The 27,186-nt window shown below is 40.5% G+C and overlaps 1 protein-coding gene across 2 annotated transcripts in view; it reads right to left on the minus strand.

Annotated features, from left to right (window-relative positions):
• The window catches only part of LOC126457801 (sorting nexin-14-like), a 215,651-nt gene that overhangs the window by 41,230 nt on the left and 147,235 nt on the right, over positions 1 to 27,186 (minus strand). For both annotated transcript variants that reach the window (XM_050094398.1, XM_050094399.1), the window contains 2 exons: positions 24,174 to 24,415; positions 14,907 to 15,088 (listed from right to left, as the gene is read on the minus strand). In XM_050094398.1, coding sequence (XP_049950355.1) covers positions 14,907 to 15,088; positions 24,174 to 24,415 — 424 coding nt within the window. The remainder of the gene's footprint in view (positions 1 to 14,906; positions 15,089 to 24,173; positions 24,416 to 27,186) is intronic.

Consider the following 27,186-nt stretch of genomic DNA (forward strand, 5'->3'; position numbering starts at 1 on the left):
ATTGGGTGACCAGCATAAACGTTTCATTACTAACTTGAGTTCACACAGGCTGGTTACTACAGTCAAACTTAATTTCAACTTCTACACACAAATTATTTTTGTTGGCTGCAATGAACACTTCTCCTCCTATGGCATTTAACCTACCTTTTCGAAATATGTTGCAGGCATGCCTTGTTAAATATTTTGAAGCTTTCTATTTCAAATTTCATGGAGAGCAATAAATTCAGGAACTTTGTTATAAATGATTTGGCAATTTATTGCTAAGATTTTGACATTCAAACTGTCTTTATTTTGCACATAGTCTGATTTTGCTCTCCACATATCTATTAGCAAATGTTGATCAGACAACCTCAAGCAATCGCATAGCCTAAAAAGTCGCTATGTGCTCTCTGCAAGTACTTTTCTACGCCAATAGTTGCTTCCTTTGTGTAGTACACTGCTGACCTATTGAAGGGAGTCTTACAATTCTCCAGCTCATACAGAAAAAATCTGCAGGCACAACCATCCCAGAATCGATGGAGCTTCTGGTTGAGACCCTCCACTTGGCTCCAAACCAAAATACTCCAATCACTTCAGGGTACAATACTGAAAATAGTGAGCTCTGCTTGCATCCCGCACGTGAGGCCAGCTGTCTTTCCCACTTCCATCAGCACCCCATATGAACTGAGGATGGCCTCAGAACCCAAGCAACAGGCTTCATTGGTGCCAACATGAGCCACAGTAAGACGATGACTACCACCTGCAACCTCAATAGCCACAGGCAGGACCACCTCTAAACCTTGGATGAGGTTCCCTGACAGACATTAGCATATACTGGACTTCTTTCCACCCTTGGACATTATTTCCCTCAAGTGCTCCTTAATACACCTAACATTGGAGCTCCCAATAACTAGTAAACGCCCTCCCTCCATGTGCCTACTCAAACTCTGCTGAAGGAGCGGCCATTTGTCCACACACAGGGTGAATGGCTGGGGCATTGAAATCAGCTGTAAATCTCAGATACCAGGCTGTGTAGTCGGTTTAGTGTCCCCAGTCTTGCTGAAGTTTACAAATGGTGCAAACTGACATTGACAGTGGTGATGACTCACTGACTATCTACTGGCAATATGTGATCTACATTAATGGTGGCAATCTATAGTGTAATGGGCTAAGTGACTATAATGTCTAAGTGTCACTGGCAGGTGACAAATCAACAACTGAGCTAACTGCTAATAGAAAGACTGTGAGATATAAAAGGAGTGTTCAAAAAGAAATGAGCCGGAGGCATAATTACAGACACCAGTACCTGTATGTTAGAAGTATTGACCCTGGCTGTTGAGACACTTGTCCCACTGTGACACAAGGCGGTGAATGGCTGTCTCATAAAATTCCCGGGACTGCGATGTTAACCAGTTCCGCACGTACTGCTGTACATCGTCGTCTGAGGCGAGTTTGCCCCTCAGAGCCTTTTTAAGGGGACAAATAATGGCATAATCACAAGAAGAGAGGTCCGGATTGTCTGGAGGGTGGCCGAGAACCTCCCATTTGAATGTCTGCAGGAGTGCCGCGACTGTGTTGGCAATATGAGGCTTTGCTTTGTCGTGGAGCTGAATGACCCTACAGGTGAGATTGCATGGTTGTTTTGACTTGAGTGCTTGACGAAGGGTGATCAAGGTTTGTGGGTAACACTGGGTATTCACTGTTGTCCTGTGCTGAAGGAAGTGAATCAGAAGGGGGCCATCTTGGTTCAAAAAAGAACATTAGCAAAATCTTTCCTGCACTCATTTGGATGGTCTTGGCTTTTTATTTTTTGTTGGTGGTGGTCCTGGATGCTTCTACTGGAGACTTTGTCGTTTTGATTGTGGTTCGAAATGATGACACCATGACTCATCTCCAGCCACCACTCGTACCAGGTACGCATTCTTTTCCCGAGCATAGCACTGCAGGTAAGCAAGACAGTGGGCCGCGACATGCTTCCTGGTGTGGTTGAAGACTGTGGGGCACCCATTGGGCACACACTCTGTGCATGTGCAGTCGTTCCTTCATGATGGCGTGAACACTTCCAACGCTCAATCTGACCATGGCGCCTATGGCTTTCACTGTCACTCGGCAGTCCTGGGTAATGATTGCATCCACCAGCTGGACGATTCCATTGGTAATGTAGTGTGGTGCTCCAGACTGTGCATCATTGGCTAACGACACCTGTCCTTCCCTGAAGCGCTTGTGCCGCACCTTGACCCTTGAAAGGGACATGCAGTGTTCGCTGTACACTTGTGACATTTGTCGATGAATGTTCGTTCCTCCTACTCCTTCCGCTGTCAGAAAACGAACAAAACCTCTTTGCTCTTCTGCTGATGCCTCCATATCACTGTTTGCAATGCGACCGGCAGTGCTGGACAATTTATGCATGCTGCTGCTGGCTCTGTATAGTTACGTGATGTGCACACGTGCCCTCTAGTGATGGGCTGTGAACTTCCATGCTCTGGTTGGAACCACACCTCATTACTCACGCCATGATATTAGCTTCCCATCACTGGTTTGCGCATTCCCGACACTGGCACATTTCTTTTTGAACGTGCCAGGATGAAGCAGTATACAGAACTGTGTCTGTATAAAAAGCTCAAGTTCAGAGGCAGGTACCAGTTAGATTATTGGTTACTTTTATGCATCGTAAATTATGGTCATTAATTTGTGGTACCATGTGAAATGTATCATTGGGATTTAAAGAAATATTAGCTCATGTTTGATCAATTGTAAGAATAATGCGATCTCTCTCTCTCTCTCTCTCTCTCTCTCTCTCACACACACACACACACACACACACACACACACACACAAGATATTTATGAGGTGGGAAGCAAACGTGATTTCAGTTTGGATGAAAAGTTCTCAATGAACTTGCCGCGTCTCAATCAGATAAAATCCCAAGCTTTCTATGACTGCCTCCATCATCATCACTGTCATCATCAGGGGTCAAATCTGACTCACGAGTTATGAAACTGAGGCTCCCACTTTTATGCCAGAGGATGGCATCAGATTGGCTACATTAAGTAGAAAGCTCAGTTGGATGCCACATGCAGTTCGAGAATCAGCAGAGAGCATATTATATCACTCGCTCCTTGGTAGAAGAGAGTTTACTTATTTAGCTTTTTCTATGCCATTCTGTAGTTGAATTCTCAAATTCCTTGCATGCTTCTGTGTTTCAGAGGTGTAGTCTTGTGTTTTAGTAATGGTGTGGTACACATTTTCACTGTCCACATTGCCACTGTCGTGTTTTGTTTGAACAGCCAGTGACTATTGTAGAAATCTCAGTGAGGTGCCAGCCTCCATTCACGAAACAGCAAGAGAATAGACTGTTTGTGTCTGTCATTGTGGAGTGAACTAGCATTAGCTGACAGGCTCACTGTTTTTCTAGTAGCTTGTATTTGTGTTCTTGTCAAGTGTGGTAGTGCAAATCTTTGCCTAAAAGCCAACAAGGCTCATTTTAATCTTTTTTTACTTGCCTATTGTTTCCAATATAATTTTAGTAATAGGATGGATAGGGAGGGTGCAAGCAGTTGTGGATGCAGGAGGAGCTGTCCACAATTTACGAGCAGCTGAAAACGCTGTCGGTTGAGGTCAGCCTTCCACAGGCCACTGCCTTGGGGTGTAGCAGTGGCAGAGAAACTGCTGTGTTGCATGGTGCAACTCAGGTTGCATTTGTTTTTCTTACAGGCTCTGTTGCTGAGACATGTACCAGCATACCAGACAGAGGGCAACCACTCTCACAGCATAGTGTGTGGTACGTTGTAATGTGCTCGCATTGCTTGAGGCAGAGATTCAACTTGCACTTAGAATCGTTGCAAATACCGTATTTACTTGAATCTAAGCCGCACTCGAATCTAAGCCGCACCTGAAAAATTTGACTCGAAATCAAGGGAAAAAAAAATTTTCCGAATCTAAGCCGCACCTGAAATCTGAGACTCGAAATTCAAGGGGAGAGAAAAGTTTTAGGCCACACCTCCAAATCGAAACAAAGTTAGTCCATTGTAATATGAGACACAATTTAGGTCGAATGAATGACGATACGGTTACAGTAGTTTGGTTTGAGTTGTAAGCTTAGCAGTAGCCATTGCTATGTGTCAGACGCTCCGTCTGTATTTATACGGGTACCCTTCCTTTTTCACGTGCTTTGTCTGGTTTGAATTGATTGATTATTTTTCTTTGAACCAATAGGTGCCGTTCTCTTTGTTATAGGTGTTTACGTCACTCTAAGCTGAAAATGCATTACTGTACTGTGTCATGCATTGTCGCATTCTGATAATGAGTGTTTACGGCCTGTCACCGCTTGCGGCGTGGCTTGCTTTTGTGCATGCTACTGCCGCTTACAATAAAAAAAAGAGAGGAATTGTCTCATAAGCGAAACAATGGCAAGAGACTGCTATTTGTTGTTACTTACACTGCTGCTTTCTTTGATAATGATCAACAAGAACCAAATAATAGAGTGTGTATGATAGAAGATGTTCTGAACGAGAGTTTAGCGAAAATATTTCTCCGTTTGATAATCTTTGCAGACGCCTCTTTAGTACATTAAATTCTGCACAGAAATTACTGTCATCTTAGATTTAAAAATCTAGTCAATTGCCGTGCTTCATTTCTGACAGTATCACTATTAGGCATAAGAATAATACGAATATAAACATGACATGATATGTATATTCTTCCGCGTTTGCTGTTGTCTCACTCTAGTTTCGTAGTTTATTAGGCAGACAGGATTTAAATGAGATAGCAGCAAACACGAAAGAATACATGGCAAAACGTTTATATTCGTATTATACTTACTGTGAAGAGAATACTGCATGTGATTCACAATTCATAAAAGTTCCTATTAGCAACCATCTCTTCTCACAGGTAGGAAAAAATTCAGAACGTAAAGTTGGCCATATTTACAAACATCCCAAACAGTCCTGCCAATCGGATTTTCGTAATACATTGAAATGCTGTGACATTCGAAGATGAACAATACGGAATTTGTATTTACTTCGTAGGATAATGTATGAAAATGCAGTGGTCGAAACTCGAAGCGGAGAAAAAAGCTCGCCTTCCATCTTTTTTTTTTTTTTTTAATTTATTTACTTACGCAGAGGTTTTGGCACCAGTATTTACCTTTGTGCCTGCAAAACACCTGTGTAGCGCTACATATATTCGACGGCAGAAGTTAGTTGTGGCGGCACCCACCAACATTTTTCAGTACATCCGCATACTTTGCACTTGATTCTAAGCCGCAGGTGGTTTTTTGGATTACAAAAACAGGAAAAAAAGTGCAGCTTAGATTCGAGTAAATACGGTATTGGTGAGAGACAAATCAGTTAAGTTGACATATTTTGCACATTTTCATCCAATAATGTCATACAGAATAATGTTCCAGGATGTCTCATCTTTAAGAAAGAAAATCTTCATTGTGCAAAAATGTGCTGTGACACTAATATCTTGTAGACTGCATCAGAGTACATTTATTCCCTTATGAAGTTTGTTGTTAATAGCCCACTGCAGTTCAAGAGGAACAATGAGGTATGTAATTACAATACTAGAAGGACAAATAACATTCATTACTCCACATTAAGGTTGTCTTTAGCACAGAAAGGGATGCACAATGCTGTAAAAAATTTTTTTTTATCATTTACGCAGTGATATAAAACACCTGACAGACAGCAAAGTAAAATTTGATAACAAACTGAGAAAGTTTCTCCTTGACAATTCCATCTATTCTGTACAAAAATTTCTGATACGGTAATGTGTAAAAAGAGGTGAGTAGGAATTATTAACCCATTTTTTCTATTTGTAAATTATATGTTCAGAATATAACAGTATGTACATATTAATTTGCGATGTGAAATGTATAATGATTTGTTCTGCATCATTAGGATCTATCGTGCAAAATGATCCATGAAACATGTTACTAACTAACTAGCTAACTAATTAATTCAGAAAATATCCTTGAACAACCTATGAAATTTTGTTAATGTATTTTAGGCTCATTACGTAAATTTTTAAAAGGCTTCTTCATGAATTGAAAGATGAAGTTACAAAGCACAAGTTTTCAAGCAGATGTTGAAGATTTTTGTCTATAAAAACTGTGTCTATTATTTGCACTAATACTTACAGCCAATGTCACTGCAATTTTTGTTACTTTACCATATTAAACTGAATCGATTGTTGCTAATACTATTGTTATACAGTTGCACCAGCAATGTTACATGGTCCAGCCACTCTTATTTGAGTTTTATACAGAATTCTCAAATCACTGACTATTAGTAATCTTTTACACACACGCACACACACACACACAAAACCACCACCACCACCACCACCACCACCACCACAACACCATAATCATAATCATCATCATCATCACCATCAACAACAACTCAATGTATTTACGGTTTTTTGTTTTGCTTCATGTACTGCCATGTTCCAACATTATAAGATAATATTATAAATGTCTCAAAGGGTAAAAAATAAAATAAAAGCAATGAACTTCATATGATATCAATTGCTGACTCGCTTTTTCAAGTCATTTAATCATTCAGTCACACATTGTGTTCCATATATCCCACCACGACAGAGATGCGGAATGGATAAAGTTATACATTAACAGGCAGAAGTAGGCAGTGCTAACTTCTTCTGTAAAATATATCAACAGATTATGACTAGTACTAATCTGCTCATATGACAATTATTGGAATTACTTTTAGATTACTGCAAATATGTATATTAGGAAACAAATTGCTATTTTATTTACTTTTTTTAAGGCACTGCTCCTCTGCTTTCACTACTCAGTTACTGTTTTCACCCAATAATTCAAGCAAAGCATTAACCTTACACAGAACACTATCAGCTGGATATCTACTGAATGTTCAAGTTCTGTTTAATAGAAATTATATCTAGAAAAAATTACTTTTATTTCTGTCAATGATCACAAAACGTTTGGTCCTGAAACTAATGGTTTTGGTCAGCAATGACCATCTTCAGATCTGTTTTACAATGTGTCCTAATATTCTCCTGAATCCCCCAGGATCACTCTTTTAATCTGCGACAATGTCTCAGCTTTGGAAATTATATTTACATTCTTGAGTCCCATTTTTCCAATAAATTTTTAGAGGAGTGGCTAATGAGATATTCTAACAATGGAAAATCCAGGATGGAATGTAACAATATTATGAGAAGGGAAGTTGCCACTCACCATGTAGCGGAGATGCTGAATCACAGGTAGAGACAACACAAAGACTCTCACAATTAAAGCTTTTGGCCATAGGCCTTCGCCAACAATAGACACACATACGCACACGTGCATGTGCACATGCACACGCACACTCACGCAAACACAACACACACACGATTGCAGACTCAGGCGGAGGCCTGCGGCCTATGGTCGAAACCACACTGGTTTCAGTTGCCTGAGACTGCAGTCGTGTGTGTGAGTTATGTTGTGTGATTTTGTGTGTCTATAGCTGACAAAGGTCTATGGCCGAAAGCTTTAATTGTGAGAGTCTTTGTGTTGTGCCTATCTGCGACTCAGCATCTCCGCTATATGGCGAGTGGCAACGTTTCTTCTCATAATAATGAAATATTCTTTTATTCGGTTTTTAAATATCTGGAGATTTTCAATTTCCAATTTGACATCTAACTGCAAACAAATACAGACTTTTGCACAAGAGTATAAAGCTCCATTCTGACTTGTATAGGGTGATGCGCGCAGTATTTATTGTTATTCTAGTATTGCAGCCATGTCATTTTTATTTCTTTGGAACTGCCTAATACGAAGTTTTGTAAGCACAATGGAAAAATCATGCACATGTTAATATGAGAGAAAGCTAATGCATTGTATGTGGCAGAGATGGTGGAGGTGGGGGTGGGGGAGATAGACAGGTCAGAAAATAAAACATATAGAAATTGAAAAGGGAGTGAAGAATGGAAACTGAAACTGAAGAAATTAACGTAAATTAAGACCAGGTGGGTGGTGAGAACAAAGGAAATGCTGTAATGCCAGTTCCCACCTGCAGAGTTATGTGGAACTGGTCTCTGGGGGAAGAATCTAGATGGCACTTATGGTGGAGCAGGCACCGAGGTCATGAAAGTCATGTTGTATTACATTTTGTACAACAGGATATTGCGTTTTGGCCAATGTACACCATCAGCCTATGCCCATTCATCGTAACTGATAACTTGGTGGTAGTGATGGCAATGTAAAAAGCTGAACGAACAGTGCTTACAAAGCAGTTGCTACATAACCTATCATTTCACAGGTTGCTCTCCCTCTAATAGTATTACCGTATATACTCGAATAATCCGCGCATATTTTTTCCCGAATTTTAGGATGAAAAACTGGGGTGCGCGGATTATTCGAAACATTGTTGGTGCTGCTCCGCCTCCAACAATACATCCCATTATACTGTTGCATTGTTGTGGCCTCAGTCTGTGACGCATCAGTAGCATGTTAGGAGTGAAGTATTAACGTCTTCAAACTTGTTAATTATGGCTACAAGTTCTCGTTATCACTCGTACACTGCTAAAGAAAAAGTGAAGATTATTGAAGAAGCCGAGAATATTGGAAACCATGCAGCGGGAAGAAAGTACGACGTGAGTGAGAGTCATATTCGCGACAGGCGAAAAAATAAAACGCTGCTTCAAGAAACTAATAGAAATCGCCGGGCATTTCACAACCAAAAAGCGAAGCATCCGGACCTCGAGAAAAGGCTCTGCGATTATGTAGATGAGAAGCGACAATACGGATGCGCAGTGACGAGTGAAATGTGCCAACTTAAAGCATTGTCTTTAGCCAAAGAACTAGGCATTACCAGTTTCAAAGCTAGCCGGGGCTGGGTATCAAGATTTTTCAACCAAAATGGTTTAGGATTCCGGAGGAAAACTACTATCGCTCAGCGGCTTCCAGGCGATTACGAGGAAAAAATAGTGAAATTTCATCATTATGTGATAAATCTGCGCCATAAACAGTCCTATATATTATCGCAAATTGGTAATGCGGATCAAACGCCAGTCTATTTTGAGATGCCGCTCGACAACACAGTGAAAAGGAAAGGAGAATCCAGCATAATGATACGAACCGGTGGCAGTGAGAACAAAGATGTACAGTGATGTTGTGTGTAACTGGCGATGGACGAAAGCTACCACCTTACGTGATATTTAAAAGGAAAACTATTCCGAAAGTATCAGTAAAAGGCATACCGGTATTAGTGAGAGCGAATCCGAAAGGGTGGATGGACAATGAACTTATAATTGACTGGGTGACACATGTTTGGCAATGTCGTCGTCGTCCTTTTTTTGCTATTGTAGGCACACGTAGAGTCCCGGCTGGCGGTGATAATGTTCCCCGGCTGCCCGCCCGTCTAATGGGCCAGCCGGCCAGCTGCACGCCACTGGCCGCCCGCCCGGTTGAGTTTTAACAATGTATCAACCTGTACAGCAGTGTTGCTTCAAACCAGTAGTTATTATACATACTTTTGAACACATCATAACGTTGGAACAATTTTTTTGTAAATAAAACAAATTAAAGCAAAAAATATATTTTTTTCCCTCTTCCTCAAAGTTTGGGTGCGCGGATTATTCGAGTATATACGCTATGTGTTTTGCCATTTACAGAACTGGTATAGGTGGTGGTAGGAGGGTGCATAGTGCGTGTCTTACAGTGGAAGCGGTCACAAGGGTAGGGAATTTGAGTGCAGAAGGAGCATAGGATATTATGGAGATGGAGAGGATAGCAAAGAGCTATTCCAGGCCTGCTCGGCAAAATCCCATACAGAATGGACCTCCTTTCAAGGCATCATTTTAGGAATCACAGCCTTGTCGATGTAGCTGATTAACGCTTTCAAAATCAGGGTAATACTGAGTGAGTAACACGAGGTGTACTCTTAAGTTGTTTTTTGGTGGGATCACCAGTACCAGGGCCACCACATCCAATCCTAGTACTGCTGAGCCTTCCCAAAAGCAACTTAGGAGTACATCTTTTGTCAATCAGTATTATTTTCATCTTGAATGTACTAATCAGTTACATCGGCAAGGCTGTGACTTCCTAAAATCATACCCTGAAATTAGGTCCACTCTGTCCAACAGTTTGCCCACAACACTTGGAATAGCTTTTCGTCCCCTTTCCAACCTCTACAATATCCTTATCAGACACTATGCTGTTGTGACAGTGCCATGACATTTAACAGTGCCGCCACGACAGTACGCGCAAACAGTAAGAGGCGCTCCGCAACTCGGCTGAGCGCGGGAGCGCCACCTAGCTACGAACGGCGCCAGCCGCATGTCACGGCACGGCAGTCGAATAAGAGATACTGAGTTGTTATCATGTAACGAGCTATTGTTTCTAAGTGAGTGTGTTTGAATATCCACGCAATTATTGGTGATTAAAGGTTATAACACTTTTTGGCGACAAGGTCGGATATTTTCACTGCGTTGTGGATTTGTGCGTTCATGACAGGGAAGACATGGAACAGCTTATGCAAGCGCTCATTGAACAACAAACACAGCTGACGGCTGCTATTCAGGCGTTGTCGACGTCGCTTACTCATCGTCTGTCTTCCTCTTCTCTGCCTCCATTCCCTCCTTACGACGAGGCCACTGAAGATTGGGAGGATTATGAGAAGCGTTTGCGGCAACACTTCTTGGCTTTCGGCTTTGTCGATGCTCCTATGTGTAAGTCGTTATTTCTATCTTTGATTTCCCCACGGATCTATCAACTGCTATCTCAGTTAGCCCCTCTGTGGGAACCAGCCTCTCTGTCCTTCCAAGAAATGTGTGACTTATTGTCTACCTATTACCGGAAAAACACCCACGTCATTGCCGCCCGCGTGGCGTTCTACCGGTGTCGTAAACAGCCCCATCAATCTTACCGGGCTTGGGCGGCGGAACTACGCGGTGGTAGTAAATGTCAGTTTGTCACGGACACTCATCATGAGTCTTATGCTGATTCAATGGTTAGGGATGCTATTCCACGGCTTGCTCCTGATAAAGAAGTTCGGCAACGTGCCCTACAACTGCCAAACCCGTTGTTGTCGGAAGTTCTAAGCATCGCTCAATCCTTTGAAGTGTCTCACGCTGCTGGCGCGCAAATAGACGCGTGGTGTGATGTAGGCGCTGTACAGTCAACTTTCGACACGGACAATTTGCCTGTTTCACAGGAGAACGAAGATGTGGCGGCGGTTCACTCGCGTAAGCAACGTCGCGTTGGGCCGCAACACTCGAAGCGAAAACAGCAACCACAGAAGCAGGTTCGTTCTGCACTTCCTTCTTGTCCACGTTGTTTCATACAGCATGACAGGGCCGCGTGTCCAAAATGTTGGGCCACGTGTAATTCATTTAGGAAAAAAGGCCACATTGCTTCTGTGTGTCAGTCCCCTAAAGTTCCTGTCGACGAGGACGAGGCATCGGACATGGATGTTCACTGTGTGCTTTCTCAAACAAATAAGTTGTTTGTTACTGTTCGTGTTCTGGATAAAGACATTTGCATGCAAGTGGACACTGGCTCTGCAGTAACTCTCATTAATTCTCGCACGTATTTGGAGTTGGGCTCCCCTCTCTTGTCTCCAGTTACGCGAAATCTGAGAACTTATAATAAACAGAAAATTTCTATCATTGGCCACTTTGATGCTTCCACTGCCTACAAGTCTGTTGTTAGGCCCCTCACGTTTTATGTGGTGGATCATGCGGGCACTGAAAACCTGTTCGGTTATGATGCTTTCCAGTTGTTCGGGTTCTCCATTGATGATGATGTGCACCTCATATCTGAGGATATTCCGTATCAACAGCTGGATGGATTGTGTTCCGAATTTTCATCCGTGTTCTCTGCTGGTCTGGGTCGTGCCAAGGATTTTGAAGCCCACATTACTCTTAAACCTACAGCTCGCCCTAAGTTTTTCCGGACACGCCCTATTCCGGTGGCGTTGCGTGCACCTGTCAAGGCTGAGATAGACAGGTTAACAGCTTCAGGGATTCTCCTTCCTATTACCTCCAGCGAATGGGCATCGCCAATCGTGGTGGTTTCTAAACCAAACGGGAGTCTGCGATTGTGTGGCGATTTTAAAGCCACTGTCAACGCTCAGAGCCTCATTGACATTTATCATCTTCCCCGTCCTGAGGAGTTATTTATCAAGCTCGCTGGGGCCAGTTCTTTTCCAAACTTGACTTATCGGAGGCGTACCATCAGTTGCCGTTGGATGCTTCTTCCAAGGAATTTCTCGTCATCAACACTCCTTGTGGGTTGTATCAGTACCAGCGGTTACCATTTGGCATCGCTAGCGTGCCGGCCATTTTTCAGCGGTTTTTGGAACAGCTCACAGCGGTTTTTGGAACAGCTCACGACTTCCTTTCCCGGCTGCATAAACTATCTGGATGACATTGTTGTCACGGAGGCCTCCACTGAGAAGCACCTTCGCAATTTGCATTCACTGTTTCGGACTTTTCCACACTTCTTATCGCTTCACGCCTCTGGATGATCGCAGCCCTGCTGAACTCTTGCATGGCCGCCAACCGCGCACTCTACTGCACCTGCTTCACCCTGTCAGGCCTTGTGCTGTGTCCCCTAGTGCGGGAAAATACTCGGTGGGCACGAGGGTAATGGATCCTGCCCTAAATGGATTCCGGGGGTGGTCAAGGCTCTTTGCGGCCGCCGGCTTTGTGAAATACGTACGGACGACGGCATGGCTGTTCGCCATTATGACCAGATGTGCCCACGAGTGGTGGCCACGCCGGTGCCACCGTCCCTTCCTTCGCCTCCACCAGCCTGAGAAGCCAGTCCTGTCGCTGCTGCCGATCTACCGTACGTGTTGATGCAGCCGACGTCGCTACCGCTTCCGAGTACGCCGGAACCGGCCCCAGTCGCGACGCCGCCTTCTCCGGGACCCATCTCGCTGGAGCACACCCCCAGGTCCACGACACCTATGGATGCTGCTCCGGAGTTTTCACCCATCATCTCGTCCAGGAGGCACGTTCCACGCACGAGCTTCTGTCCTGGACATTTTTGATCATACTCTCGTGTCTCTCCGCGGGATCTTCTCGGGGCCTCACAAGAGGCCATGGATGTCTTCGCACTGTCCATGCCTCCGAGGAAGTGAGAGTTTTTTTTTTTTAAGGGGGGAAAAGTGTTGTGACAGTGCCACGACATTTAACAGTGCCGCCACGACAGTACGTGCAAACGGCGATAGAGGTGCTCCGCAACTCGGCTGAGCGCGGGAGCGCCACCTAGCTACGAACGGCGCCAGCCGCATGTCACGGCACGGCAGTCGAATAAGAGATACCGAGTTGTTATCATGTAACGAGCAATTGTTTCTAAGTGAGTGTGTTTGAATATCCACATAATTATTGGTGATTAAAGGTTATAACATATGCTCCCTCTGCACCCATTTCCTACGCTCTACGCACCCTCCTACCATTGCCTATACGAGTCCTGTAACTGGCAAAACATATACTATCAAAAGGAGAGCCACCTGTAAATGACACACCATGTACCAGCCTTTATGCAAGCACTGTTCAGCTTTTTACATTGGCATGATTACCACCAAGTTATCAATTAGCATGAATGGGCATAGGCTGAGGGTATACACTTGCAACAAACAAAATCGTGTTGAAGAGCATATTCTACAACAAGACAGTCATGACCTTGGTGTCTGTTTCTCCGTAAGTGGCATCTGGATTCTTCCCCCAAACACCAGTTTCTCATAACTCTGCAGGTGGGAACCAGTATTACAACATGCCCTTGGTTCTCACCACCCACCTGGCCTTAAGCTTGGTTCTCACCACCCACCTGGCCTTAATTTATGTTAATACTTCCATCTCAGCATTCCATTCTTCACTTCCTTTTAGTTTTCTACAGCTTTTCTGACCTGTCTATTCGCCTCCCACTCCTGCCTCCCCCTCCCCCCTCTCCAACCTGTACCACATACAATGTACTTAGCCTTCCGCTCTTATTAAATCATATATGATTTTTTGTCAGTAATCTTTGTATTGCGTATTTCCCTATCTTCCATCTTTAAGCTCTCCAATTTTTAAATCTTGTCCATTGCAGTCTTTCGTCTTTCCTTCTCATCCTGTCTAGTATGTCTCCTTGAACTGGTTCTGGAAGATTTTTCCAAAGTCTCCCCATTTCCTAAACTTGACCAGACCTTTTCCTTCAACCCTCTTCCTTCCCCGTCGACCCTTCTGCCAATGAAGTAGCTACCGGCTCTGAAGGTTTGCAAATTTCTGTACCTTTATATGCGTGTTCTCCTCTTGCTGCTTGGTCGGTAGATCTTACATATATTTCCTAAGATTCTCTGAAATAGTTTGACTACCTGAAAAGTAATGCTACAACTCGGAAGATTGTGTCTTCACTTTTTTCAAGCTTTCTAAAAGATCAATGACAACATCTTATTTTTGACGTGTCACCTTCGGCCCCTCTCATTCCTTCACTTCTTTCTCACGATGCCATGTATCTCACACAGAATAGTGCTTATTTCAGCAAACTATAAAATGCACTCAATCTCCATCAGAGGAATATGACAGACCACTTGGAGTTGCACAATTCACTTCGTACATAAACTGATATAACATTTAAATTTTGTGAGGTGAAGAGCAATACATCTTTTGAGAGTCCACCAATAATTACTACTTTTTATTTACTTGTCTGACAATCAGCACTTCATTGTAAAGATGAGGAGTGGTCTGTCATTTCAAATACCATTCATCTCTGAATTTATGGATTTTATTTGACGAGCCAATGGCAGAAGAGAACAAATGTGTGTCACAGCACGTGAAAAAGATGTGAGCAGTATGAATAAACATAGCTAGTTTTGTATATATTCAACAGCAAAGTGGCAGTGAATCAAGTATATAACACAATGACCTTAAGTTACACTTCACAAATCACATTAACTGCAAATACAGCAACTTACGAAGATAGAGCACACAGTCATAGAATCCTTGAATAGGCAATGCACTTCCACCCATTCCTGCCCCTGCCAGAGCAAATAGTGGTTGATGACGGTCTAACCCAAAGTTGTCTCCAAATACAGGATGAGTGAGACAACGTACTTTCTGAGGCTCTTTAGCATTAACATCTTTCCATTCATACTTGCTGAAACAGGAAATACAGGCTTACACAATGTCAATCGAAAAAGCATACTAATTTCATTTAACACTCAATAAATTAAGACTTGTGTGAATGAAACACACACAAAATACATCAAATATGTAACCAAAGCTACTTATTCTCCGAAAGAAAGTAACAAATATGATACTTTTATCTTCTTTTAGAAAGAGGCATGTTTAAGAATTGATTTCCAACTTGCATTTTGTTGTTGCAGTGTTCCATCAGAAGGTCGGTTTGATGGAGCTCTTCACACTAGTCTATCCTGAGCAAGCCTCTTCACCTCTGCATAACTACTGCAACCCACATCTATTTGAACCTCTTTACTACAGTCAAGCCTTTATGCCTGTCTGCAATTTTTTCCACTCAAACTTCCTTCCATTACCAAATTGATAATTGCTTGATGCTCCAGAGTATATCCTATTACCTAGTACTTTTTTTAGTCCAACTGTGTCATAGATTTCTTTTTTCCTTAAGAGTGATTCAGTACTTCCTCATTAATGATTCATTCTCCCCACTGAACCTTCAGCATACTTTTGTAACATCACATTTCAAAAGCCTCTATTCTCTTCATGCCTGAACTGCTTATTGCCCATGTTTCACTTCTGTGCAAGGCTAAACACCACACAAATACCTTCAGAAAAGACTACCTAACATTTAAATTTATATTTGATGTTGACAAATTTCTCTTTTCAGGAATCATCTTTTGCCATTGCCAGTCTACATTTTATATCTGCTCTAGTTTCGTCATTGCCTGTTATTTTTTAGTCTAATTTCCTCAGTGATTTGTAATTTGATCGGAGTACATTCAATAACCCTTGTTTTTCTTTTGCGGATGTTCACCTTTAATCTGTTTTCAATACACTAATCACTCTAATGGTACTTCGCATGTTTTACTTAACTTGTATGCCAGGTGGAATAGTTTGGAATGATCTCAATAATTCTGAGGAAATGTCACCTTCTCTGGGAACCTTGTCTCCACTTACATCTTTTGGCACCCTGTCAAACTCTTCCCATAGTATCGTATCTCACATCTCGTTTTCACCTACTTTCTCTTCTATTTCTATAATATTGCCTTCAAGTTTGTTTCCCTTATACAGACATTCCATATTTCCATATATTCCTTCTACATGAAGATCAGATTGAAAGAAAGTATGGTGAGATAAAGGAAATTATTCAGATAGTTAAGGGAGATAAAAATTTAATTGTCATGGGTGACCGGAATCCAGCAATAGGAATATGAAGAGATGGAAAAGTACTAGGAGAACATGGACGAGAGGAAGGAATGACGTATGAAGCTGTCTCATAGAATTTTGCACAGAGCATAATTTAATCACTGCTAACACTTGGATTGAGAATCATGAAAGGAGACTGTATACTTGAAAGAAACCAGATGAATTTCGAAGGTTACAGACTGATTATATGTACAATGGTAAGACACACATTTCAAAATCAGATTTTATATGGTAAGACATTTCAAGATGTATATATATAAGATCATAAATATTGGTTATGAATTGCAGACTGACCTGAAGAAGTTGCAAAAATGTAGAATAATAAGGAGATGGGACCTGGATAAATTGAAGGAACCAAAGGTCGTTGATAGTTTAAGAGGAATCATCAGGCAATGTTGGATTGAAACCGGGGGAAAAAACTACAATAGACGATGAATGGATAGCTTTGGGAGATGAAATACAAAAGGCAGCAGAGGATAACACAGGTAAAATGATAAAGCCTGGTAGACATCCTGGATAAAAATGGAGATACTGAATTAATTTGATGAAAGGAGAAAATATAAAATTGCTTCAAATGAAGCAGATAAAACGGAATACACACGTCTAAAAAATGAGACTGATGGGAAGTGTTATGTAACTTTCTGAATATCAACAAATTTTATGGCAAGGCAGTATTAATCAAAAAAGGAAAGTTGGAAGGTGGAAGGAATATTTAGAGTGCCTCTACAAGAATTATGAACTTTAAGACAATATTATACAAATGGAATAGGAATAGATGAAGATGATGTGGAAGATATGATAACTGCGAGAAGAATTTGACAGAACACTGAAACACCTAAACAATACAAAGCCCCTGGGATAGGTATATTTTCATGGAATTATTGAGATGTTTGGGAGTGCTAGCCACGACAAAACTACTCCACCTAGAGTGCAAGATGTATGAGATGGGTGAAATGTGCCCAAATTTCACGGAGAATGTAATAATTCCAATTCTTAAGAAGGCACGTGTTGACAGGTGGACTACTACCGAACCATACATTTTATAAGTCATGATTACAAAATGTTGATACTAATTATCTAGAGAAGAATGGAAAAACTGATAAAAGTCAACCTCGGGAAAGATCAGTTTGGATTCCTGAGAAACGGAGGAACACACAAAGCAATACTGATCCCATGACTTATTTTAGAAGACAGTTTATGGAAAGACAAACCTACATTTATAGCATCTATAGATTGCTAAAAACCTTTTGCCAAGCCCACAATCTGAAATTTAAAAATTAGCAGGGATAAAATAGAGGGAGAGGAAAGTTATTTACAACTTGTACAGAAACCAGACCACAGTTATAGATGTCATAGGACATGAAATGGAAGGGAGTGATTAAGGGGTAGTCTATCCCCAATGTTATTCACTCTAAATATTGAGCAGGCTGCAAAGGTAACCAAGAAGAAATTTAGAAGGAAAATGAGAATAAATAAAAACTTTAAGGTTTGTTGATGATAGTGTAATTGTTTCAGTGATGGCAAAGGTTTTGAAAGGTCAATTGAACAGAATGGATAGTGTCTTGAAAGAAAATAAGATGAACACCAGTAAAACAAGGGTAATAGTGTGTCATTATTATCATCACCACCATCACCATCTTGCGCATGTTCCATGGCTGGCGATGCTCCTCGCTTCCTACATTCCACTTCCTCCAATCATGCTAGTCTCCTTCTTGCAGTCCTCTGGCATCCATTGCACCCCGGACCTCTGATTCCATCTCCTCCTAGGTTGTCAAAACATTCTTTTGTCTGCTGGTGTCCACTGCCACATTTTCTTTGGTCAGAGGTTGCTGTCCATCCTTTCTAGATGTCCATACCATCTCAGACATTTCACCTCTATGGTGAAATTGATTTAAATCAGGAGATGCTGAGGTAATTAAATTAGGAAATGAGAAACTAATAGTTGTAGATAAGTTCTGCTATTTGGGCAATAAAATATCTGATGGTGACCAAAGTAGAGGGGATGTAAAATGCAGACTAGCAATAGCAACAAAAGCACTCCTGGAAAAGAGGAATTTGTCAACATCTAATATCAATTTAAATGTTAGGAAGTCTTTTCTGAAAGTATTTGTCTGGTACATAGCACCGTGCAGAAATGAAATGTGGACAACAAGCAGTACAGACAAGAAGAGAATAGAAGCTTTTGAAATGCAGTGCTATAGAAGAATATTGTAGATTAAATCTTTAATTTTGTTTTCAATTGATAGTACTGTAAGCATTTGTAACATCTTGATGTGTGATACTACTGTTAGACAAGTAAGGAAGTAATAAAATGGGGAGGAGGGCAACACACACCTGAGAGAGATAGATAGAGAGAGAGAGAGAGAGAGAGAGAGAGAGAGAGAGAGATGCTGCAGATATTAACTTTCTGTCTGCCATAATAGTAATCAATGTAATCAAATGTGCTTTCATTACTAATGAAGACTGCAATGCAAAAGAAAGAAATCTTCATCCCTGAACAGAATCTTTTATTAGAATTATTCATCTTTGTGCAAGTATGGAAGTTATTAGTTTAATAGAGCAACAGCGATATCTGTAATTTGTATGTGGTCAAGAGGAATGCTTGCCGTACATCTGGGATTAGCCCAGTCAGTCTTGGTTTTTTTTTTTTTTTTTTAGTTCTGTCTGGGGTTGTAAAAATGTCCAAGGTTTGAAAATTTTATTACTAATGAGGTTCTCTCTCTCTCTCTCTCTCTCTCTCTCTCTCTCTCTCTCTCTCTCTCTCTCTCTCCCCCCCCCCCCCCCCCCTCCTCCCCTTCTTCTTCTTTTTAATTATCTTCAATCTATATGTTCGACAGCACATTTTGAAACATTCTCTTATGGCCTCCCCTCACCCTGCGCCCTAGAGCTGACCTAGAAGCAAGCACTGACTCAATGAGGACAAACAGCTAATGATCCTTCCACAACTTTTCACCTGGTCATTTCGCAACACAACATTGACAACGTGTTTATCTTGTTTCCATGTGTGAGGTATCTCATTTACACGTTTCTCGCCATTTTATCTCTATTTGACTTTTGTTTCATCACTAAGCAATGTATAAAAGAAAGTGTTTGCTTAATGTCAAAATGCAACAGGAAAACAAATTTTTGAAACTGTGTAATGACAGTAACAATGAATGTGTTTATTGCACACAATGTACCAGAGAATTTTCTGTTGAACATAAATGAAATTAACTACCATGTCGAAACAGCTGAGATCTTTTTAAGACTAAAGATGAGAATAACAATGATCTGGAGTGTGCTGCTAAAGAGTCTACATTTTCGTAGCATACTGTTAGGAATGAACACCATTTCTGAAAATAGTCACATCTAGTGATAAATACACTGACTAAATAAATTTAATAATTCAGTAAAATGTTTTAACTAATTTCAAAAGTGTGCCCTGACTGGATTATTAAATTAAAAACAATGATTCAATCGGGGCTTTTAGAAAAATCACAGGATGAACGCTGGTAGCAGATTTATAAAGCAAACAGGATAGTCAGAAAATTTTTGTCTTCCTTGAATATACTCCTACAGCACTGAATCTTGTTTTCTACAAACCAAGCAAGGGTACAACTGAAAAGAAGCAAGGGGATGGCTAACTCACGGGATTAAACAATATTGTGCTAGGAAGAGAGACCTTCCTTATTCAGAGGACATGGTATAGTGAACTGTTGTAATTCCATTACTACCAGTATCATAAGAGCCTACAATCTGTCATTAAGAATAAAACTTATTCACTATGTTCCAAATATAAAACATCCAAGAATAAAACAAAAGCATTCTGAACTCTATTAAAAAAAAAAAAAAAAAAAAAAAAAAAAATGAACAAAAACAGTAATTCAAATGGAATTGAGTACAAATGGTCGCCCAAAAGAAATTGGTGCCCCGGAAAGCATCTCTGGCAGAAATGGTAAAGCATTCAAAACATTGGTGATGAAATTCAATTACTTCCTTACAGTGGCAGCAAATATTACACCTACTAATAAACAAATAAAAAAGCCAAAATATAGGTGCAACAGATTTACTTTGGCAGACACTACATGAACCACCAAGTAACATTAATTTCAAAAATACTATCTCAACCAGAATTACAAAATTCACCAAGTCCCTAAAAAGTAGTAATGCTTGCTGGCTATAATGGTGTTTCTAGTGCAATACTAAAATCTTGTTCTGACTTGATAGGACTACCCTTAAGCTATCTTTGTAGCCAGTCAACAATGTAGGGAGAAACATATATTGCTAGTCACTGCAAAGATGACAGACTTGAGATGCAGACAGTTACAATGGAAAGACTGTTACACATTTAACTCTTGGCCAAAGCCTTCTTCAGAAAAGGAAAAATACACACACATTCATTCGTACAAGCAAGCACACCTCACACACACACGACCGCCATGTGTGCATAAGGTGTGCTTGCTTGTACGAATGAACGAATGTGTGTGTGTGTGTGTGTGTGTGTGTGTGTGTTTGCATGTTTTTCCTTTTCTGAAGAAGGCTTTGGACAAAAGCCAAATGTCTAACAGTCTTTTCATTGTGGCTGTCTGCAACTCAACGTGTCATCTTTATAGTGAGTAGCGCTCCATTTTTCTCCTTACATTGTTAATATTGCAACTGGGAATTTACATTGTTTGTAATTAGCAAATGACTCCCAATTTCCTGGTATGCTTAAATATTGTGTATCAACATCCACCTATAAATGACAAACAAGTAGCTCTAATTACACTTCTATTTCAGTCTTTAATCTTCTCAAACATTTTTGAGAAAATAGCTGGTTATAAAATACTGATTCAGTTACCTGAGCAGAATTTGCCAAGTGCCTGCGATTGTCTGTCATTTAGGGGTCTTCATACAGAAAGTACTACAGGACTTGAGCAATGAAATTTTGGCAGAGCTAAACAAAAAAAAAAAAAAAAAATATACGGTTGGTATATCTTATGTGACCTTGCCATTGCCTTCATGCACACCATAAAATTCTATCTGGCAAATTAATTATTAAGGCGTTAAATGGCATAAGAGAGAGCAGTTTGCACTGACAAACTGTGTCACAGGCATGAAACAAACCACAAAGTAGAGGATCATAACATGGGGGGTCCACAATGATAGCATCTGGGCCTGTTCTTGTTAACCTTCAAATACGATTTTGCAATGACTTTAAAGATGAAGATGTTTTGTGGTGAAACAACCATCATAATTAAGGCTCAAACAGAACCTTAGCAGACATAGTGCAGATGATATGATTGCATAGATTTTCCCTGGGTGATGATCTGTACTATGTTAGTCAGACTTGCAGTCAGATCCTCAAATCAATTTTACATAATGTTTCACTATTACAACCGGGTGCCATCTTCAAATGTGAAGCTGAACTGGTGAGAAACCAGAGCCATTGCACATCTATAGGCTGTGGAAGGCTCATGGTGTGTGTGCCGCAAGCACCACTGGTTATGAGTGATGGGATGAGTCATATATTGCAATAAAGATGTTTGGCTCTAAGATCTGCTGCTGACCTTGTCAAAGCACTGTGAGGTCATACATGTTAAATGTCCACAGTATGTATGATTAGTTTGAAATGTGTACATAAAAAGCACGCTAAGGTGGTCAGCACACAATGTGAAAATGACAACAAAGGATGAATGTTTTATACCATATTAGGATTCTGCCTTTAAAAGTAAGCTTCATATCAAAAAAACAGTTATGTGAAAATAAAAAATTATAAAAATGTCACTGACACTGTCATCAGCCTTTTAAAGGGGAATAAAAATGTATATTTTACATAATTATTTCATGGAATGATGGAGACCAGTTTTCTTCTGTGTGATTTAGTTTCTTGTCAAATAAACCCAATGAAAGTGTTTGCATATCAAAGTATCATGTGACTACTTAAGGGTTAAATCCCTTTAAAATTCTCTCATTTTTGGAGATGCTCCCAGCACATGGATGGAAAGCAACTGGTTTACATCCACCTACTGGTACAAATTCCGAGGCATGACAAATTGTTTATTAGAGTAAACCCTCTGCTTGAAGACAGACCTCAGGTGTTTTTCTTCTGACAAGCTGTCAGAATCGGAGATTGCCTGACCCTTTTGTGCCAGCATCCTAAAGACCCCACTGTGGTGATGCAATGGATGGCAGCTCACTGCATGAGGATACCTCACAATGTGTATGTGTACAGATTTGTGATAGAAACTGTGACCTCGAGTTCCATCATCTCTTTTATAAACCAACACATCCAACAAGGAAGCTTCATGACATCTTCAAGTTTCACTTACTGCTGGGACAAAGAGAATTAAAGAGTTACAGGAACATCCACATACCTAGGAAAACAGGTTGCTTTCCAAGCTGTCATCTTCAGAGTCCTATTCTCAAAATCTTCCACAAATAAGTTCACAACTATGAGTGATAAATGCTTCTTCACAGGCACTCCTTTACACTGTTCCAATGATAAATAAATAAAAAGTAAGCTGAAGTCAGCATATGATGGCAGACCTTTGTGGAAATGTCTCAACTACAATGTATTGCTCGTATCAGCACTCATCATCAATGGCATTTTCTTTCTAATTTACTAGGTTAAATTTAGCTGGCATAAGCAAAAATGGTATTAAGTAATATAGTGAATGTTTGCTGTTAAAGCAACATACGGATGATCTGCTTGCCTTCTGTTACTGTGTACATAGACTTGTTCCACTTCGTGATGAGATCTATGGAGCACTGTAAATGATTGAATTAATTATATAACTAACTAATTAATTCAGGCACACATATAAAGCAGGAGAGCTTCTGTAAAGTTTGGAAGGTTGGAGACAAGGTACTGGCAGAAGTAAAGCTGTGAATACCGGGCGTGAGTCGTGCTTTGGTAGCTCAGATGGTAGAGCACTTGCCCGCGAAAGGCAAAGGTCCCGAGTTCGAGTCTCCGTCGGGCACACAGTTTTAATCTGCCAGGAAGTTACATATAAAGCTATTTATGATGGAAAAGCACTACAAATCCAAATTTTAGTCACCATAAGTCATAAAGAACATTTACAGTTGTATTCACAAATCAACTGAGCGAACAGAACACTACTTTTCCTGAAAACAGTATCATACTGGATATGCTAAACGAAATTTCTCACATTTCCAAAAGTATTATGGATGCCATACAATTCTGTGAAGGGTTAGGGCTGTAGTTTGATTTGTGTGGGAATGATGTAAATCAGAATGCTTGTTACAGCTTTAAGAGCACCCTGTGTTTCTGTAAACATACATGAAATTAGCTGTCCGAAAATGTGTAATTATAACCTAACAATGGAAAATCCAGGATGGAATACCAACAATATTATGAAAAGAACATATCACTGCACACCCTACAGATGAGATGTTGAGCTGTAGACTGGCACAACAAAAACACTGTCTGGGGTCTCTGGCCAGAGACAGGAATCATGTGCGTGTGTGTTGAGCTTGTGTAAATCTGTGTCTGTTTTCTACGTTAGGAGCAAGACATTTAGCAGAAGCCTCAAAACGTACAGCAGCTTTTTTTATTGTACCTGTCTGTGACTCAACGTCTCCTCTATATGGCAAATAGCAATCTATCCTTTTCATAATATCATTGTAATTATAGTCATTTTGCAGCATAGTTCAAGTTATTCAATAATTTCTATTTTTATTGATCCATTTCTCATCTGAAAGGAGTAAAGCACAGCAAAATTTTAAAAGAAGCAGTTTTAGCTTCCAGGTAACACATATATAATACCACTATTCCCACTTCTGTGGAAATGTCTTTGCTGATTGGCATATGACATTGTCAGTCTAGAAATGGTTAATTTTAATTTAACATTCCTTACCTTGAACGATTTTTGCCTGTTTCACAGGTTGAAAGGAATGTAGCCAGGAAAGCATCAAGATGCTGACCTCTCTCTTTCCGTAACCTAATGGGAACTGTTCGACGAATCATTCGACCTAGACCTTCTGGTACTCCAACAGAAGCAGGAACAAATTCAGAAGGAGAACGCAGGAAAGCATGTAGTAAATCACTTCCACGCAGAGTTGGTTTCTGTAGCAGACGTTGCAAAAAGTCCTCAAATACCTGTGCAAATGGAAACCACGCAGTTCATTATTCTGATAATCACTTACTTGGATTCAAGGCCATTACTTACTTGGATTCGAGACCAGTCAGGTCACTGCTAATAATAATAACAAAATCACCACAGTAACAGAATATTTCTATTGTACAACAAAATGTGCATAATACTTCAAAATGACTACATAACAAACTCTCAAAACGCTTAAAAATTATGTTTTGAAATGAAATGTATACTACTCTGCTTTATAATGCCACTGAAAACACATGATGAAGTTCATAATAAGAGAAACAGTGGCACATAGCTGTCACAATTTACGTGTGTGTGTGTGTGTGTGTGTGTGTGTGTGTGTGTGTGTGTGTGTGTGTGTGTGTGTGTTGGTGGGGAGAGGGGGGGGGGGGGGGGGAGGTTGTATGTGTGTGCTCATGCACACTCAACTGAATGATGCATATATGATAACAGATTCAGTATGTGGATGGAAGAATTTACCCATTCACTCTTCCACAACTTCTCAGTCTGATTATTTGATCTAATCTTTCCATTTAGATTTCTCTCCAAATATGCTATGTCCACCAATAATGCTCTTGCCTGAAGTAAATTGGTACTGAAATCAATCACCATGTAAAAGTAATAATACGCTATACTATACCATCATTCATGCTGTTGCCAAAGTGGGTCAGATTTGCATGTCAGACACTGAAAGAACTTATGTACTGGACTGTACTATTAAACACCCTTTTTAACAGTGTGGGTTACAATCTGATGCTATCTAATTGATGCTACTGTTCTGCAAGAGGAACTACAGCCAAGAATTACATGGGTATTTTAGGTGTATCTGATTAATACAGGAGTTGTTTCCTACATGGAACGCTAAGTTTGAAGATTACAATGTCTCTATTCACATTTTTAACTCTGCTTGTACAGAGTTTAATGAAACATAATGAATTTTACTTTCACTTAATTTGTCCAGTTACCTAACTTGAAGACTATTCAGCATGTATGGTCAGTTTTAGAGCAGATTCACTCAACCCCTCCGCCCACCCATTTGTTGCATTCATTGTACAAGTCACAGCTGTAAGACAGAGCATGGTCACTTGTTGCACTAACCATATTTGTTCAGCCTTTACAATATTATAATTATCTGTATTTGTTCTTAGCAGAAGGTTTTACCCTTCTCCTTTTTTCTATAAAGTAAGGATAGTATCTTACAATTTTTTGCCACAAAAAACTTAATTTCAAGTTGCTTGCAGACAAGCACAATGAGAAGACTGTTGCACATAATAGCTTTTGGCCAAAGCCTTCTTCAGCAAACGCAAACACACACACACACACACACACACACACACACACACACACACACACACACAGAGAGAGAGAGAGAGAGAGAGAGAGAGAGAGAGAGAGAGAGAGAGAGAGAGGGAGGGAGAGGGAGAGAGAGAGAGAGAGAGAGAGAGAGAGAGAGAGAGAGACAGAGACAGAGAGACTTACACACAAGCAAGCAGACCTTATGCACATATGACTGCTACCACTGGCAGCTGTAGTGTACCACACTTGTTTTACTGTGCCTCTCTGCAAGGTGTCACCTTTATGGTGAGTAGCAATCTATCCTTTTCCTAACAGGTTGATATTCCAACCTGAGGTTTCCCCTGTTTCGTTATAAGTTGAATAGAGGAACTGTAAGTCATCTGTCAGCCTTTCTGACACAGTGTTAATATCATCTGAGCTACTCAGACAGTGAACATGATTCAGGAAGTGATATAAACCATAAACCTACCATTATTGTTCTGAAGCATTTCAAGAACAAGTGTGTTGGAAAACTAACACAATGGACAAGAGAATAGTAATAGAATGCTGGACAGTGAAGTTTGTTGAAGTAGGACAAGGGACAGGGGCAGAATGAAATCTGCTCTCACCTAGCAAGCAAGATGTGACAACATGGAGGGAACAGTAAATCAACTTGGAGCAAACCGTAAATACCATCAACGGTAGAAATCCATATTCTAGGACTAGAACAAGACATACTGTCATTTTAAGAGCTACAAGATTGTTTCTGTGTTTTGACACTACTGACCACATGGTTAAATGAACAACATGGTTGAAGTGAGAGTGAAAATGTTATTTTCATTCTGGTATAACATGAGAAATTACCAAGACTTGAAACAATCCATATTTGCATCACTTTTTAGGTTCACTATTATGACCAATTTCTGGGGTTAATGTAGCAGGTATTTACACAATGGCATATCTACTCTAGACATCACCCTCTCCTGAAATACTAAAATTGTTAATATACCTATGCAACTTGTAGAAGGAATTCTTTGGCAGCTGGTTCTCATGGGAAAGGCCAATAGCTTGCATCTCTACACCTAAACAATACAGCATATGTTTTTAATTAATCAATTTCATAGTAAAGTATTTTACAGTTGGGGTTTGGCTGCAGAGCAGGAGACCAATTGCTCTATTGGTTGCAGTGTGTGTGTGTGTGTGTGTGTGTGTGTGTGTGTGTGTGTGTGTGTGTGCGTGTGCGTGTGCGTGCGTGTGTGTGCATGCGCGTGTTGTGTGTGAATGTAAAATTACATGTACATGGAATGTCACCTCCTGAAGATAAAGTACTGCCCAGCTACACTGTCTATTTGTAGTAATTCTGAAGTTTTCTTAAGTGCATTTTTCTTCTGATGTGTAAATATGACATTGCGCTTCATAATTAATTGGCTGTGTGAGCACTCATTATGATCATGTCTTAAGTGCAAATTTAATGATGGTGATCTGAGGTAGT

Source organism: Schistocerca serialis, chromosome 2 (assembly GCF_023864345.2).
Source record: "Schistocerca serialis cubense isolate TAMUIC-IGC-003099 chromosome 2, iqSchSeri2.2, whole genome shotgun sequence".
Classification (NCBI taxonomy): domain Eukaryota; kingdom Metazoa; phylum Arthropoda; class Insecta; order Orthoptera; family Acrididae; genus Schistocerca; species Schistocerca serialis.